This window comes from Tachysurus fulvidraco, chromosome 21 (assembly GCF_022655615.1).
Source record: "Tachysurus fulvidraco isolate hzauxx_2018 chromosome 21, HZAU_PFXX_2.0, whole genome shotgun sequence".
Classification (NCBI taxonomy): Eukaryota; Metazoa; Chordata; class Actinopteri; order Siluriformes; family Bagridae; genus Tachysurus; species Tachysurus fulvidraco.
The window spans coordinates 19,897,988-19,914,307 of NC_062538.1; the positions used below are offsets into that span (position 1 = coordinate 19,897,988).

The following is a 16,320-nucleotide window of genomic DNA, read 5'->3' on the forward strand; positions in this document are numbered from 1 at the left end:
CCGAGACTATTATTTTTCGCGTGCAAATTGCTCATTGGTTGTTGCCCTGGAAACCGAACCCTTTGAAGCAAATATTTATAATCACTTCAGTTTTTAACCCTATAAATGGCTGCTGTGTGCGTAATAATCCACGTGCCCTACAAAGGACTGCATTGGAGACACACTAATTTAATTTTCCCTGCAGGAATAAAAATCTCAGCGTGCCCGCCTCCTCCTCTTCCTCCTCCTCCTCCTCCTCCTCCTGTGCTGTGTCAGAGGGGCGTCTCCCGGTCGAGATTACAGTCAAAACTGCCTCTGTTTATTCTGCACACCGACACAGGACTCTCTCAGCAGCCGCAGTCACATCCAGAACATATCACTCAGCAATAGGTAAGACGTTACATATCTTAATTACCAACCAACTTACACTGCAAACTACTAGAACTGTTTTTATATGCTGTACAAACTAGTTATATATCGTTTCAGAACGAGTCGGTTCAATTGACCCGGTTCTTTTAGGTGAACCGACTCGCACCTATGAACTCATTTTCCCTTTATAATTAGAGTAATTTAGTCAAAAAGTGTAATTTAATGTTTCTGATTATGATGCTTATGTCTGTATAATGTACTGGTGTTTTCAGAAATATCTTTTTATTTGAAGCACACATTTATAGCTCTCTGCTGATTCAAAGATTTAACTAAGTCGATTTTTTTTGTAGAAAATGCAAAGCAAGCATCTTATTTTGTTTAGTAGAGGGCAGATTAGAGTATGCAGATGCTTAAACAATAAGAGCAGTTGTTAGGAAAAGTAAAAACAATCATTAGTTTAAAAAACAATTTAGAAAAAACTGGGAGTCAGTGAGCTGAGTCAAATGATCTGACTCACTGAAAAGAGCCGGAATTTAGATTACTGATATAAATCATACCCATGTAGATTAGGTTGGGTTGTGTGGATTCACTGGTTAAAGCTATGGGTTACTAATCAAAAGGGTGTGAGCTCAAATCCCAGTTCTCTCCTGGATTGGTGCTTGAGCAAAGCCTAATAACCCTCAATTGCATTGCTTTATCTTGCCAGAGTTGTATGTTTGGGGGCAAAAACTCATGTACAAATGAGCAACTATAAATGATTACTTCCTTTAACTAGGTTCCCTGTTGAAGTGCATTTTTTACAGTATTTCTTATTTCCCCTGCTCTATCAGCACATCCATTCCATATAGGGGCATTTTAGGCCCTCACTGCTCTGAATTTCCTGGCAGACAAAATAAAGATTTGGTTATTAAAGCACATGCATTAGTTGAAAAGTAAGTCTGTGAGAGGTTTCAAACCAGTGTTGTCACATTCTTTCCTAATCGATAGGTGAAGAGCGTTGTTAGATGTCACCTCGAGGCACAAATAACCTAGATACTCAGTGGACTGTTTCCAAAGGCTCAAATCATTTGAATCCTGGCTAAAATAATGTCATGCAATGTTGCAGTATAATCCTCATCCCGTATTGTACATCCCTTAGAGTAATGCCTGCAGAAAATGAAACTATAGTCTAAATCTAGGTTATCTTACACAAATGTATAGAGATTTTAAAAATATCTTAAATTGCATGCTATAATGCACAAAGAATGATTACATATTGTATGGGCTTCCTGTCTTGATTACTAAGCGACGTTTCGTGTATAGACGGCTGTTTGTCACCGTGGTAACCCATGTAAAGCAACTAAATATTGTGAACTAACCACCACAAAAGGAAGTGCATGATCTAACTTTGTATCTTTGTGGAAACTCAGTGTAACGACAGACGACGGAAGGACAGAGTATATTAGATGCGGTTTGTGTGTATTTAAACCTATGATTTTCCCAAAGACTACCATCTGCAAATTAATCAACATTTCCTGACTAATCAGTAGGGACAAATTAACAACACCGATAAGGCACTAGTGATGGAGAAACTCGCTGATCTTGTTATCTCCGGGGTTTTTCATTTGCAGCCTAAAATTATTCCAGTTCCTTGTCAGAGAAGGAAGTATACTTTTGACGAGTCACTGTCGAATCACCAGCTGTCTCACACCACAGTCCTAACCCTCTCCTGCTGCACACACTAACATTTTCCTTCCACTCCTCCTCTTAACCATATTCAGATCCACCCCTGCATTAAATAGCAGCCTTGCTACCAACGCAGCTCTCTCAGATCAACATCTATCCTCAGTTTGTCTTTACACAACGAAGCATGCAATTACAGCATGCATTTGTGCCCATAGCAGCAGACTTTGAACCCTTATATAGTCTCCTCAGTGCATGTTGTATGAAGGTGGAGTGAAGGTGTAGTCATGCTGGGCTACTTGGTGAAGTGTTTGTTGACCGTTAAGGGCTGAAATCGGCCCTCGGAGTGAGGAAAGGAGTCGGGAGGGTGGGATATGTCGGCGAGGTGAGAATGAGTCAGATAGGGACACTCAGATATATATGTAAACATAAGGAAAGCATGTACAGACATGGAACAGTGACATAAAGAATGCAAATCTGTATGAGTCAAATTCCTTACGGTTGTTTTTGGGGTGGTTTCTGAGACGAGAAGCTGCTTTTTTTGAGACTTTTGCATGAGGATGACTTTAAAAGGTAAATAACCTAGCTTGTAAGAGTTATTTATTGCTGTGGTATAAGAAGAACAGAACGTTTCGGGACGTGCAGGTAATATTTACTTCGAGGTAGTAAACATTATCGTCGATTATTTTCCTAGAACAACACCAAAACTATTCTTGCTTACATAATGATTATAGTCTCAATATGTGGATGTTATGGAGGTTCGATTGTGTGTTGAATGACTGACATCTGAGATCTTTTAATGCCCCTGTCAGATTTTATTTCTCCTCATGAGCACACAAGCCATACAACATCGGTCACGTGACCTGGGTTATTTATAACACTGTTTGGGTTACACTTACAGTGTAAGGATGGAAATGGCTGCTCTGATTCTGCTTCTTCTCAGTCATGAGGAACCGAAGTGCGAGAAAGAAGCGTAAATGCGTCGAGCCTGGGAAAAGATTCCAAACACAACACACACTCATCCAATCCCTGGGTTACGATCTAATTACATCGCTTCATCAGTCTCGTGTCTACAGGGGCTTGTTATGTGTTTTTTTTTTTTTTTTTTGTTCAGTCACAGCACTTCACATACAAATCTCTATCAAATCTAATAAAAGCAAGCTTCAAGGCACGTGTGTGAGTGTGAGCGTGTTTACAGCAAACAAAATGCAGCTGGTTTTAGGGTGTGGTGTGTTATTAAATATGCTACTGTAATTTAATAAGCCCGTTTTACGCACGAATGTATTATTCAGCGCTGCTAAGGGTTCTAACGTGACGTCATAAAGGAAAATTGTGCCACAATATCGCAGTAATAAGTCTTCGGTTTCACTGCCAGTACAAATGCTTTACATTTCTGTGCATTTGGGCTTCTGAGATTTCAAAGAAAGACTAGAACTAATACTATAATGAAGCAAGCACTTCACTAAACTTTCTGGTACAAGTTTTATTCGCATAACATAAAATAAATAGCTCCAGACTTCTTCAGTTTGTTCTGAGGTGATGGGAAGGAATGTAAAAAAAAAAAACGGTGTTTATACACTTGCTAATTTGTACCTGGCGTGTTTAATCAGGTTTTTAGCCTACAGTTAAGTTAACGTTTGCTGGGAATGATAGCTTGATTCTTAAAACAGATAAAGACGGAGAAAACACACACACACACACACAAAAAACAACAATGTACCATTAGATAGCTAGTTCAATTCCCCCTTAACAACCAGAATCCAGAAAAGCATATGGTTGCCACGTCCACCACTTTTCTTCATTTCTTTCTACAGATTACGAGGTTAAAGTCAACCTTGATAAAATAGCGTAAGAAAATAAAACGATGAAGGAAGCGAAGAACGTAATGAAGAAGAAGTTCATACATGAATTTCTTCGGGTTCTTCGGAGTCATGAAGAACGCAGGGTAAATCCTGCTCAAACATTTTACACCGTTTTTTTCCTCTTTGTCATTTAAATGGGGTTTTGCTTTAAATGTATATTGAGCGTAAGAATTGAGTACCTCCCAAATGGCTGGGTGATAACTCAAGCTGAGATTTTCATCCCTGCAGGGAAATACCCTTTGTTTACTGACGGTCCTTGATGTCCTGCTGAGTTGCCTCACACCTCCAGGGTTGGGGGGTTGATTCCCGACTCCGCCTTGTGTGTGTGTGTGTGGAGTTTGCATGTTCTCCCCGTGCCTTCGGGGGTTTCCTCCGGGTACTCCTGTTATCTCCCCCGGTCCAAAGACATGCATGGTAGGTTGATTGGCATCTCTGGAAAATTGTCCGTAGTGTGTGTGTGAGTGAATGAGAGTGTGTGTGTGTGCCCTGCGATGGGTTGGCACTCCGTCCAGGGTGTATCCTGCCTCGATGCCCGATGACGCCTGAGATAGGCACAGGCTCCTCGTGACCCGAGAATAGTTCGGATAAGCGGTAGAAAATGAATGAATGAATGAACCTATTGCATTGAGATCTTTCTGACGTGTATCTTGGATCTGAAATTTCTTATAATAGGCACGAAGCAGAAATGTTCGGCAAATTTGATTCAGATTTGGTCTGACTAGCTTTCTAACAAGCTAAACTTTCGTCAGCCCATTTCACGTCACGTGAGACTCGTATGGCTATATGTTACACGTTGTTCATCTAGAGTAAACATTGACATTGAGAAGGATAAGTACTGCCTCTTTATGCTCCCAGTTTTAAGCTTGTTAAATTTTTGTACAAGAGGTTTGGGGTGGACATGAAAAAATGTCAAACATCCTCGAACACCCACCACAAGTGTCTCTGCCAATACGAGCCCCCAAGCCACGAGGCTCACTGCAGCGTCCTGCCAAAACTGGTACAGATCTCTGTTAAGGCTCAGTGGGTATGCTTGCACTCAGAGCATTTGTATGTATATGTGGGCGTTATGAAAAGGCAGCTGGGCAAATACTTTAGCAGGCGGTGGCAGCTGCTGTTCCTGTACTGCTAGACTGAGTCACAGCTCTTCCTCTTCATGTGAGCTCCGCCTGTGTGTCCTTCAGCACAGAAAAAACTCTCCAGGATTAGAGAGACTCCCAGTTTGTAAGACTTTTGTAACCCATCTGAGGAGGAGTACAGGGGATCTAATTGGTTATAAGACAAATATGTTTAGGCTACTACCTAAAAAATAATGAGTAGGAATCATCTCCTTACAGGAAAACTTACTGTGCTCTCTTCATTGTTGAATTTCGTTCATTTCGTACCGCTTATCCGAACTACCTCGGGTCACGGGGAGCCTGTGCCTATCTCAGGCGTCATCGGGCATCGAGGCAGGATACACCCTGGACGGAGTGCCAACCCATCGCAGGGCACACACACACACTCTCATTCACTCACACACTCACACACTACGGACAATTTTCCAGAGATGCCAATCAACCTACCATGCATGTCTTTGGACCGGGGGAGGAAACCGGAGTACCCGGAGGAAACCCCCGAGGCACGGGGAGAACATGCAAACTCCACACACACAAGGCGGAGGCGGGAATCAAACCCCCAACCCTGGAGGTGTGAGGCGAACGTGCTAACCACTAAGCCGCCGTGCCCCCTATGGTTGAATTTACTTGGGATATTTGATTATATTACTGTGTATCTTTTTTTTTTTTTTTTTTTTTAGCCAGGTCACTTTTGTAAAAGATTTTAATCTTGAGTTTTTATCCTGGTTCAGCAAAAGTTACTACTAACTCAAGGTAAAGGAACGAATAATAGATCACTGTCACCTGGTAGCGAATCATTTAATGCAGAATACTTCTGAGATCTGTGTGTTTTTCTTTCCAGACACTATGGTGTACCATCCTGAGTTTGAGAAGGCCGGCCAGCAGCCTGGACTACAGGTGTGGAGGGTTGAGAATTTTGACCTGGTTGCTGTTCCAGAGAACCTGTATGGAGCGTTTTATACGGGTGACGCCTACGTGGTCCTCAACACCATCAAACAGCGCTCCGGTAACCTGCAGTATGACCTCCACTTCTGGCTGGGTAAGACCATTGTCTATTAGATCTGATTCTTTAGTGCACTTTAGCGCTCAAGTAAGCTTCAAGTTAGCAGGTGAAACCATTTTGACATAAAATCTGCCGTGTGTATAATGATCATGCTCCATTTTGACTTATATAGCAGTTCATCTTGTGTCTTCCAGGTGATTACTGCACGCAGGATGAAAGTGGATCAGCGGCCATATTTACAGTGCAACTGGATGATCACCTGGGCGGAAAACCCATACAGTACCGTGAGGTCCAGGGACACGAATCTAAAACGTTCCTGGGCTACTTTAAGAAAGGTCTGCAGTACATGGTAAGTAACATGTACAGGTTAGAAAGAGGGATCAAATGACCTCCATTGGTTTTCAGTATTAAACGTAATAACTACGTGCAGTAAGTCGATTCTATACAGTCACAGTAAATAAACATCCAGCTGATAAGAACTAGCTGATAAAGCTGAACCTTTAAGGAGTGCCTTTGATTTCAGTTGCGGAAATTTGCAAAACAAAACAGGTACATGTGTAAACTCGTTTGTGGGAAAGAAAATCGCTTTATTTCAAGCTTTTTTGCAATCATTCTGTACTGAATCATCTCCAAAGCAAACTCGGAACAGCTGACGCTACAGTACTCGAACCCTGAATATAACCTGAGGTCAGAAAGTGAAGGATCTTTGCAAACGCACATCCTTGTTTGCACTCAAGCAATAATATGTGCACAATTTTATCAAATACTGCAGGCCTTTTGAATCCAGAGCAGGTGCTTCATTACACTCACTCACTCACTCATCTGAACTACCTCGGGTCACAGGGATCTCAGGCGTCATCGGGCATCAAGGCAGGATAAACCCTGGATGGAGTGCCAACCCATCGCAGGGCACACACACACACACACACACACACACTCATTCAGTCATGCAATCACACACTAGGGATAATTTTCCAGAGATGCCAATCAACCTACTGGAGGAAACCCCCGAGGCCCGGGGAGAACATGCAAACTCCACACACACAAGGCGGAGGCGGGAATCGAACCCCGACCCTGGAGGTGTGAGTCGAACGTGCTAACCACTAAGCCCCCTGCTTCATTACAAATTTATACTAATGTTAATAACGGTGTGGTCCACATTGAAGTGCCATTTGAAGAGGAAGTGCAGTAGGTGCCATATTTAGGCTCGTTCTAAAATAAATAATTCCTTAAAAGAAACGATCACTTTAGTACTATAAGTCGTAGTGTTTTGTTTTTTTTCCCCATGACTCAGTTATTGGCTACTGTGTGTTATGTTACTGTTTTGCCGAAAAACAGCGAGATAAATCGGAACAGATAATTAACTCTAGAGAGAGTCACTCGTCAGTGTTCCCGGATATAGTCCTGATTACGTCGCTGCTTCCTGACTTTAAACCTTAAACCTGACTTTTCTCTTCATCTCAGAAAGGAGGAGTCGCTTCAGGGTTCAAGCACGTTGTCACCAACGAGGTAGTGGTTCAGCGTGTGCTCCAGGTCAAAGGTCGGCGTGTCGTAAGGGCTACAGAGGTGCCGGTCAGCTGGGACAGCTTTAACCAGGGCGACTGCTTCATCCTGGACCTCGGGAACGTGAGTAACGGATCTGAATGCGTGTCAATCTGCCAGATCTGATCTGCTAACGTTTTTATAGTAACATACACCGGGACTTTCACTGTATAGCAGATGCTTCATAGGAAAACATGCGTAACTGTTGATGTTTTCTGTGAATATACATCACCTTTATTCCTGTCGTTCCTGTATACTGCAGGAGATCTACCAGTGGTGCGGATCTAAGAGCAACCGCTTCGAGAAGCTGAAGGCCACTCAGTTTGCCAAGGCGATCCGTGATAACGAGCGCAGCGGGAGAGCCAGCGTGTACGTGTGTGACGAAGGACGGGAACGGGAAAAGATCCTCGAGGTAAAGATTCTACCTTTTAATTAAATAGACTGAACTAACAGCAGTGTTGATACTAAGTCAACAGGACTAAGAAAATGTTCTGTATCTGATGACAGGTTCTAGGAGAAAAGCCAGACCTGCCTGAAGGAACTGATGATGACCTCAAAGCAGATGCTTCCAACAGGAAGCTGGCTAAACTGTACAAGGTGATGTGACCGTTCAAACAGGTGGAAGTGTGAAGACCGGAAACAGAGTTGTATAAAGTATGGGCTGTGATCCACAGGTTTCGGACGCTAGCGGAAGTATGGCTATGGCCTTGGTGGCTGATGAGAACCCTTTTACTCAGAGCCTTCTGGAGTCCACAGACTGCTTCATTCTGGACCACGGTTCAGACGGAAAGATCTTTGCATGGAAAGGTGAGAAGCAAAGTCAAAGCCAATGGCCTCAATCAAGCATCTAAAACTTTTTTTTTTTTTACCGGCTTTTGCGCCTGTTTGTGGCATCCATGTTGATCGTTGAATGTCTTTGTCGTCTATCTTTAAAGTTAATGGTTATATCAAACCCATTATAAATAACCATTATATCAAACCCATTATAAATAACCATTATATCAAACCCATTATAAATAACCATTATATCAAACCCATTATATATAACCACTAAAATTCTGTGTAAGGTTATCGAACAGAGGAAAAAACACGTCTCACACCGTCTTGACTCATTTCATACCAGACTTGCAGTGCTAAAATTTTTCATTTGTTTATTCTGGATTAAAACGTCCCATAAGTCGATTTCCGTTGGAACAGAATGCAGCGTACTGGTAAATTTTGGGAACCATGAATCTGGTACTGGTAAGATTTAAGAAGCATGAATTTGGTACATGATCTGTGATTCAAAGCAAGTAAAATAGATTCACAATATACAGATTTTAAACATCTCCATGTCTTCCTACCATCCCAAATTGTAGCTAGCTAAAAAAAAATAATTTGTCAAAAATAAATGTAAAAGCTCATCATTTTTTAACAATAACCTTACCCAAGTTAGTCTAGTTCAGCATGTAGGTTCATTGACTAAAAACCTTTGCATATCTTTGCATACGTCCCTAGTAATTTGCATGTTGAATGCAATGGTTAGAAAGTTTTGCGAAGCCTTGTTACGCTGTTCAAATCTGGTTTTAACAGAAATACTGACCAAGTCTCTGTTTTAAGTAAAAACTATGGTAAGGCATGTTATGTTGCTATATGCTAGTATGCTACGCTACTGTTACTATTTTAAAGTAAGCCATTTTCAATAAGCTATTAGCAATTAGTCCATATGGAAGATGTTTCACAACAAACCATATAAGAAGCATTTGAAAAAAAAAAAGGCCATGGATTTTTAGATCCAGAAGTTTTCTGACAAAGCTTGTAACATCCGGTGGCCTTCGCCCAACAGGAAAGGAAGCCAACGTCGAGGAGCGCAAGGCAGCCATGAAAGCAGCAGATGGCTTCATTAAGAAGATGGGCTACCCCAAGCACACTCAGGTGCAGATCCTCCCCGAGATGGGCGAGACTCCGCTCTTCAAGCAGTTCTTCAAGAATTGGCGTGATGTGGACCAGACAGATGGCATGGGCATGGCGTACGTTTCCAACCACATCGCCAAGATCGAGAAAGTACCGTTCGATGCTGCCACTCTGCACGATTCACCTGCCATGGCAGCGCAGCACGGCATGATCGATGACGGCAGTGGAGAGAAACAGGTGAGCACGGCACATGCAGTGTATTTTGATTCTGATTGAAAATTCGTTCCTCAGAAGCAACATCTCGTGTTCTCCTCTTACAGATCTGGCGTATCGAAGGTCCCGACAAGGTTCCCGTTGACCCGTCTACGTACGGCCAGTTCTACGGCGGAGACAGTTACATCGTTCTTTATAACTACAGACACGGAGGCAGACACGGAAGCATCATCTACATTTGGTAAGACTTCACTACAAGTCATGATCACATTGAGCGTGATCAGATTGTGTCTGATGGATAACGAGTGAAACTTTGTTAGCAGGACGTCAAGAGTCAAGTAGCTTTTATTGTCATTTCAACCATATATAGCTGTTGCAGTACACAGTGAAATGAGACAACGTTTCTCCAGGATCATGGTGCTACATAAAACAAAGACAGGGCTAGGACTTAGTAAGTAGTCTTAGCCACATAAAGTGCATCTGTGCAACCTGGTGCAAACAGTGCAAGACAAGACAGACAAGACAGTGCAGGACAATACAAACAAGACAGACAAGACATTGCAGGACAATACAAACAAGACAGACAAGACAGTACAGGACAATACAAACAAGACAGACAAGACAGTGCAGGACAATGCAAACAAGACAGACAAGACAATGCAGGACAAAAGACAGTGCAGACAAAAGGTTACAAGACAATACACAAAATGCAAAAAAGACAGCACACAAAAGACAGTAAACAAAAAACCGCGCTGATCGACCGGCGTCCATACTGTATGTAAATACTGTAAGTTCAGACAATATTGCGTGCAGTAACACTAGAATGAACACAGTTTCTTAGCAGCAGGTCCCTGAGATAGTGTATGTTCTGACGTGTGGTGTGCTTGACAATGATGCTTGGCAGCTCGGTCCATGAACAGACTCTTGAGTATTTTGTCGAACTTTATCTTTTCCTGTAGGCAAGGTGTGGACTCCACACAGGATGAAATTGGTGCATCTGCTATCCTGGCCACACAGCTGGATGATGAGCTTGGAGGTGGACCTGTGCAGGTAATTAACCAACCACAACTTCAGCCTTATTTGATATTCCTCAGTCACTTTATGTTTTGATTCACATCAGCGTACAGGAGTTGTGTAGAATACTGTAGTATGGTGGTAGGTCACTATGGAAGCTTAGTGGCTAAGGTGTTGGTCTACTGATCAGAAGGTTGTGAGTTTGAATCCCAGGTCCACAAAGCTGCCATTGTTGGGTTGTTGAACAAGGCCACAGGGAGGGTTAAGGGTCTTGCTCATTTGCCCAACAGTGGCAGCTTGGCGGTGCTGGGGCTTGAATCTCGACTTTTCAATCAACCACTGTTTCCTTGTCTTCATCCTCTTCACCTTCATCCTCTATGTTTTTCTTTCTTCCCTGTCCTTTTTTTTTTTTGGATTTGCTGCCCATATGTGGTGTGTTTCTAGGTGGCTGGTGCTCCTATCACTACTCAGGTAGACCCGTCTAAGACCAGCATGCCTCCTCACAGACACTGAATGTACTCTAGCCTTCACTTAGATAAAGAGAATGATTTTATCTTCTAGATAAAGCTGTTTTTCTCTGAGCATGTCAGTACAAAACAAAAAAATAAATCATAGGCCGTCATGCTGATGAAGTGACCTTTTCACAGAGGTGCCAGTATTTATAGGCTAAACATAGCATTTTCTGTTCTACAGCAATACAGGAAACCTAAAACAATGCTTTTTACTTCTTCAGTTAGTGCTCAGATGGAACACAAATAAAATTCATGCTTAACAACATACAGTTCACTGAAGGGGAAAGGGCTCGGGTGTAAAAGGTGTATTTGTTTTGTTTCTGGTCGGAGTTACATCCACTTCATGACAATTTTATCTTTGGCCTTTGACCTGTGAGTTTGGGAACCTCAGCCTTAAGAAGAGAGTCTCTGAGCTATTTATTAAAACAGTAGCACTATCTTTACATTCTAAGAGTATTGCGATGCACAATGGTCATGATTCGAGAAGATTCGCATGCCTGAATTCAGTGGACACTTTCTTGGTTGAGCTCTTTTTTTATAATGGATCATGTGTGCGCATTATGCTAATAATTGCTAAAAGGTCTTGGGCTGAACTGATTTTTCTTCACCTTCTTTCACAATAAGCATCTCGGGTTTGCTCGTGTGTTTGTTTGCTATTCTCTGTTAAACATTAGAATTTATGGATGTACTTGTATTGTGTGGTGTGTGAACTTGTGCATTTGCTGCATGTCAACTGCTAAAAAAAGTACACAGTTCTGTCAGAAATGTGCATAAATTTACCCAGGATACTGAATTTTATGCACATTCCTGACAGGAATATATATATATATATATCAGTCTCAGGAGCGTCGTCAGGCTCAGGAGGGACATTTAGGGGGCTTCATTTAAGTCCAAATCCTGCTGGAATCAGTCTGAACAGTAAACAACTCCATAATTCAGGCTGAGTAGAGCAGAAAAGCGAGACAGTTAGGCCCAGTGTTTAGGGGAGAGGAAGCAAAAGAGCTCTTTTTGTACGAAACTTGATGAAGCCAGATAAAAAAGCTGTTGGGAATGTTAACTCTATGACCAAACCACTCGGTATGATTAGTTCACAGATGCCACCTGGTGTAAAGGAATGAAATAACGCTTGTCTTTTACACTTTTGTGAATCAGCACTGTTAAGAGATTACCAGATAGGGTTGAATTTAAGAAACTGTACAAAATTACATGGTTTCCTCACACTTTTTACCACAGAATTGAATGCTTTGATAATTAGCTAGACAAAAGAATTATGTTTGTGTACTTGTTAAATAAATGGGACAAATCCAAGCTAGTTTGCTAGAGGTTTAGTTAGCTGGCTTGCTGTTTGGATGGGAGGAGTTTTAGCATAACAAGGTAAATTACTAGGTCCTGCTATCCTTTATGTGTATACATGTTCTTAGGCAGTTTTTAAGAGTTTATGCTACATTATATTATGATTCAGGTGTGATTATCTCTGATTATATCTGAATGTGTGTTTGTGTTTCTCAGGTACGTGTGGTTCAGGGTAAGGAGCCAGCACACCTCATTAGTCTGTTTGGTGGAAAGCCCATGGTGGTGTACCAGGGAGGCACGTCCAGGGAAGGAGGTCAGACCCAACCTGCGCAGACTCGCCTGTTCCAAGTGCGCTCCAGCACGGCGGGATGTACCCGGGCTGTGGAGGTCAGCATGTAACTCAAACACATTTCGAAACATACAACACGAATCTAATTTATGATTGTTTTCAACTTTTATATCAGTGAATTCTTGTGTAACTCAGATGTGTACATTTACACAGATTGGAGCTTAATTTCAAAACAGCTTTCTTGACAAAGTCTGATCTTGTCACTTCAGACAGATTTCAAGCAAATATCCTAGACTTAAGCCAGGAAGCTGTAATGGGGAGGCGGTAAAGCAGGGACCAAGAACATTACTGTCTTGAGGAAAGAGGAAAGAAGGAAAGAGGAAACATAAATTTGAAGGAAAGAGGAAACATAAATTTAAATTTTTATAATCACTTTTTATTTCTTCCAGTTGGTTATACTGAAAACAATAAATAAACAGTACTAGGGTGCAAAATAAAAGGGAAAGCAAGACTGAGCATTATAGTGAGCTGCAAAATTCTCTTAAATAAAGCCAGGCACAGGTAAGACTGATTGGATTAATTAGTTAGCAGGCTGACTCACTCACTTATGTCTCCCTCTAGTGGCCACAGTTGACCTAGCAGGCAAACATGTACTAAAGAGACTCTTGCAAGAGTTCATGCTTACTGGAATTTGTCCTCTCCAGATTGATGCTGTTTCCTCAAACCTGAACTCCAACGATGTCTTTGTCCTGGTGACCCCATCAGGCAGCTTCATGTGGGTCGGTGTTGGTGCCAGTGACACCGAGAAACAGGGAGCACAGCAGCTATGCGGTATCCTCGGGGTCACCACCTCTGAGATTGCAGAGGGTGGAGAGAGCGGTAATAGCACAGCTTATTAATCTGGGTTTATATTCTGGAAACATAACAAGACTGCATGTGTTTGTAGCTTCTGTTTCTGTTTCTAGCTCAGTGCATAAGGAGATTTTACTGTTCATTTGTGCGCAGGTGACTTCTGGGCAGCTCTGGGAGGAAAGACAGAGTACCGCACATCCTCCAGGCTGAAGGATAAGATGGACACTCACCCACCCAGACTGTTCGCCTGCTCCAACAAAACCGGCCGCTTCATTGTGAGTGTTGGACCAATATTCAATTCAAAAATAATCATTTTGATTGTGACTGGTCAGAATTGAACAAACTCTCCGGTACCAAATAACAGCACTTTTTGTTTGTTTTGTAGATTGAGGAGGTACCTGGGGAGATGACTCAAGAGGATCTGGCCACAGATGATGTCATGATCCTGGATACATGGGACCAGGTAACAAAGATCCTCTCTTTTACCAAACCCAAACAGACCCACACAAATAAATGAATTATTGAATGATTTCATAGAGAGCCAGTATGAATCCATATCGATGTCTCCTGGGGTTTCTGACTGCTCTGGTTGTGTTGCAGGTGTTTGTATGGATCGGTAATGAGGCACAAGAGGAGGAAAAGACTGAGGCAATGGCTTCAGGTGAGGCTCGTTAAACATCTCACTCATGAGTAATACATATGACAGTCTCAGATGTGTGGAAAGTACCTCATTATAGATGTTTTGCACGCTTACTGCTCATTGTTCTGTTATTCACCTTGCAGCACATTATTTAGTACCTATAATGAAACTAATATGAAAGGTATATAGTTAAAAGAGTTAGGTTATTAGATTATAAAATATTAGTGTGGGACGACTGAACATTTCTAAAACTCCATATTATCTTTTCAGCTGCCCGGTACATCGAGACAGACCCGGCCAACCGAGACCGCCGTACTCCTATTGTGAAGATCAAGCAGGGCTTCGAACCTCCCACGTTCACCGGCTGGTTCCTGGGATGGGACCACGACTACTGGAGCAGCGACCCTCTGGACCGCGCCATGGCCGAGCTCCAGATTTGAAACCTCTGACCTGACCTTTAAAAAAAAAAAAAAAAAAACCTCTGCCTTATTAAGGTTGCAGTGGAAGTTGCCCTTTGCCACTGATTGCAATATTTCCATCGGAGTAGTTGGGAGTTCAGTGTAAAAAGGCAACTTGTACATGCCGAACCTCATCTGTAGTCAGAAGCTTTAATTTTCACTTGCACTTTTTTTACTGCGTTTTAAAAGTAGGCATTGTATTTCTAACTGTATTTAAGTGCTACGCTGTCATTTCTAAAGTAGATCATGTATCTGAGGTGAACCTTTTTTCTTTCTTTCTTTTTTTTTTTATTTTTATGCCTCTTTTAGTCAGTCTGGAAAAACAGACCAAAAACAAATCGGATCATAATTTGTGATGTCTGTGATTCGCAGATATTGCTTCTAAAAAGGGTCTCAAATTATGAATCGCCAAGGAATTAAGAATGGTTATGACTGTTTAATGAGGCTTTTTTTTCCAAATATTGTTACTTGTCAGATTAACAAAGTAGTTCTACTGAGGCAAAAAATCCTGAAAGTGTGTTTTTAATAAAATGACACAATCTGGTTCTTCCTGTACGTTTGCATATAGTTTGTTTTCACATTCAAGCAGATTTGTAAAGGAGTTTAACCGCAATATTATCTTTCCTTAGATTGCACGTTCTTGTCAGTGGATTCGGAGCGCATTCATAAAATGCATGTGTGCATTAAATATGTAGTGCCTCAGAAATAGCAATAAACAAACATCATCATATGGTGTCATGAGGTTTTCCATCATGTAGCTATTCGTTCTGATGCTCAGGAGTTGTACAGGGATGTCTTCTCATTTTGAGCGGTTACAACAGTTTGACATTAACCCAAGAAAAGAACTCTGAAGATTACACTGTACAGAGCACACAGCATGTGACCAGGGCCTATTTGACTTTACGGACTGCTTGCTGAAAGGAAAAATCCAGGATTATATCCAATCAATGACATGCTTGTGGTGGTCTCGGTGTCTCTGTTGTATATGTCCCCTTATTAATGACCAACTTGACCATTTGTTTAGAAATAAATGTTCAGTATGCGACTCAAATACATTTACAGCATTTGGCAGACGCCGAATCCGGAGCGACGTACAACTCTGTGCCATAGTGACAAATTCCAGTCTTGGCTGCTTTTGTTTTCTAATCCCTGTTCCACAGATACCAAACAGATGCCATGTCTTACATATTCGTTGTCTTAAAATAAAATTGAATAAAACACCTCCTGTGCACCATTCATTAATAGTCTGATGTATTTACTGCGCTCGGATTATAATGAACAAACAGACCCGGACAAGACAAACGAGTTTTATGTGTTTACATTTACATGCATTGAAGATTAAGAAAGCAATACAAATGACCAGAACAAGTGTCAATGAGTGTAAATTAAGAAAAAAAATTATATAAGAAGATGACGCTGGACGACAATTACTCTGTTTTCTCTGAAACAGGAAGAGACGGAAGACAAAAAGAGCAGCAATGTGTACAAGATGCATACTGAATGGCTGAACCATGCAAAACATTTGCATAGGGCAGAAATTCGCATAGATTAATTTGTTCGTACAGAATAACAAACATTAATCTGCCCTCTTCTGCGTACGTCTGTGATAGGCCGGTGTCAATGT

At 41.7% G+C, this 16,320-nt stretch overlaps 2 protein-coding genes across 4 annotated transcripts in view; one reads left to right on the top strand and one right to left on the bottom strand.

Annotated features, from left to right (window-relative positions):
- The first annotated feature begins 200 nt into the window (after nucleotides 1–200).
- Nucleotides 201–15,934, top strand: gsna (gelsolin a). 2 transcript variants are annotated; one of them, XM_047805596.1, is made up of 17 exons: nucleotides 201–369; nucleotides 5,829–6,026; nucleotides 6,185–6,339; nucleotides 7,455–7,616; nucleotides 7,795–7,944; nucleotides 8,040–8,129; nucleotides 8,207–8,339; nucleotides 9,358–9,662; nucleotides 9,746–9,879; nucleotides 10,598–10,688; nucleotides 11,097–11,123; nucleotides 12,674–12,844; nucleotides 13,451–13,625; nucleotides 13,752–13,873; nucleotides 13,984–14,061; nucleotides 14,199–14,259; nucleotides 14,509–15,934. In XM_047805596.1, exons 2-17 carry the CDS (start codon nucleotides 5,834–5,836, stop codon nucleotides 14,676–14,678), a joined length of 2,217 nt encoding a protein of 738 aa, XP_047661552.1. In that variant the 5' UTR covers nucleotides 201–369; nucleotides 5,829–5,833; the 3' UTR covers nucleotides 14,679–15,934. The 2 variants fall into 2 exon arrangements, with proteins under 2 accessions (XP_047661552.1, XP_027008451.2); XM_027152650.2 differs by lacking the exon at nucleotides 11,097–11,123 and having other exon boundaries at nucleotides 209–369.
- A 53-nt stretch (nucleotides 15,935–15,987) lies between these two features.
- Nucleotides 15,988–16,320, bottom strand: part of stom (stomatin) — an 8,181-nt gene continuing 7,848 nt past the window's right edge. For both annotated transcript variants that reach the window (XM_027152653.2, XM_027152654.2), the window contains one exon: nucleotides 15,988–16,320. This exon is cut by the window's right edge and continues 1,151 nt beyond it. The gene's annotated coding sequence lies outside the window, so the exon portion shown is untranslated.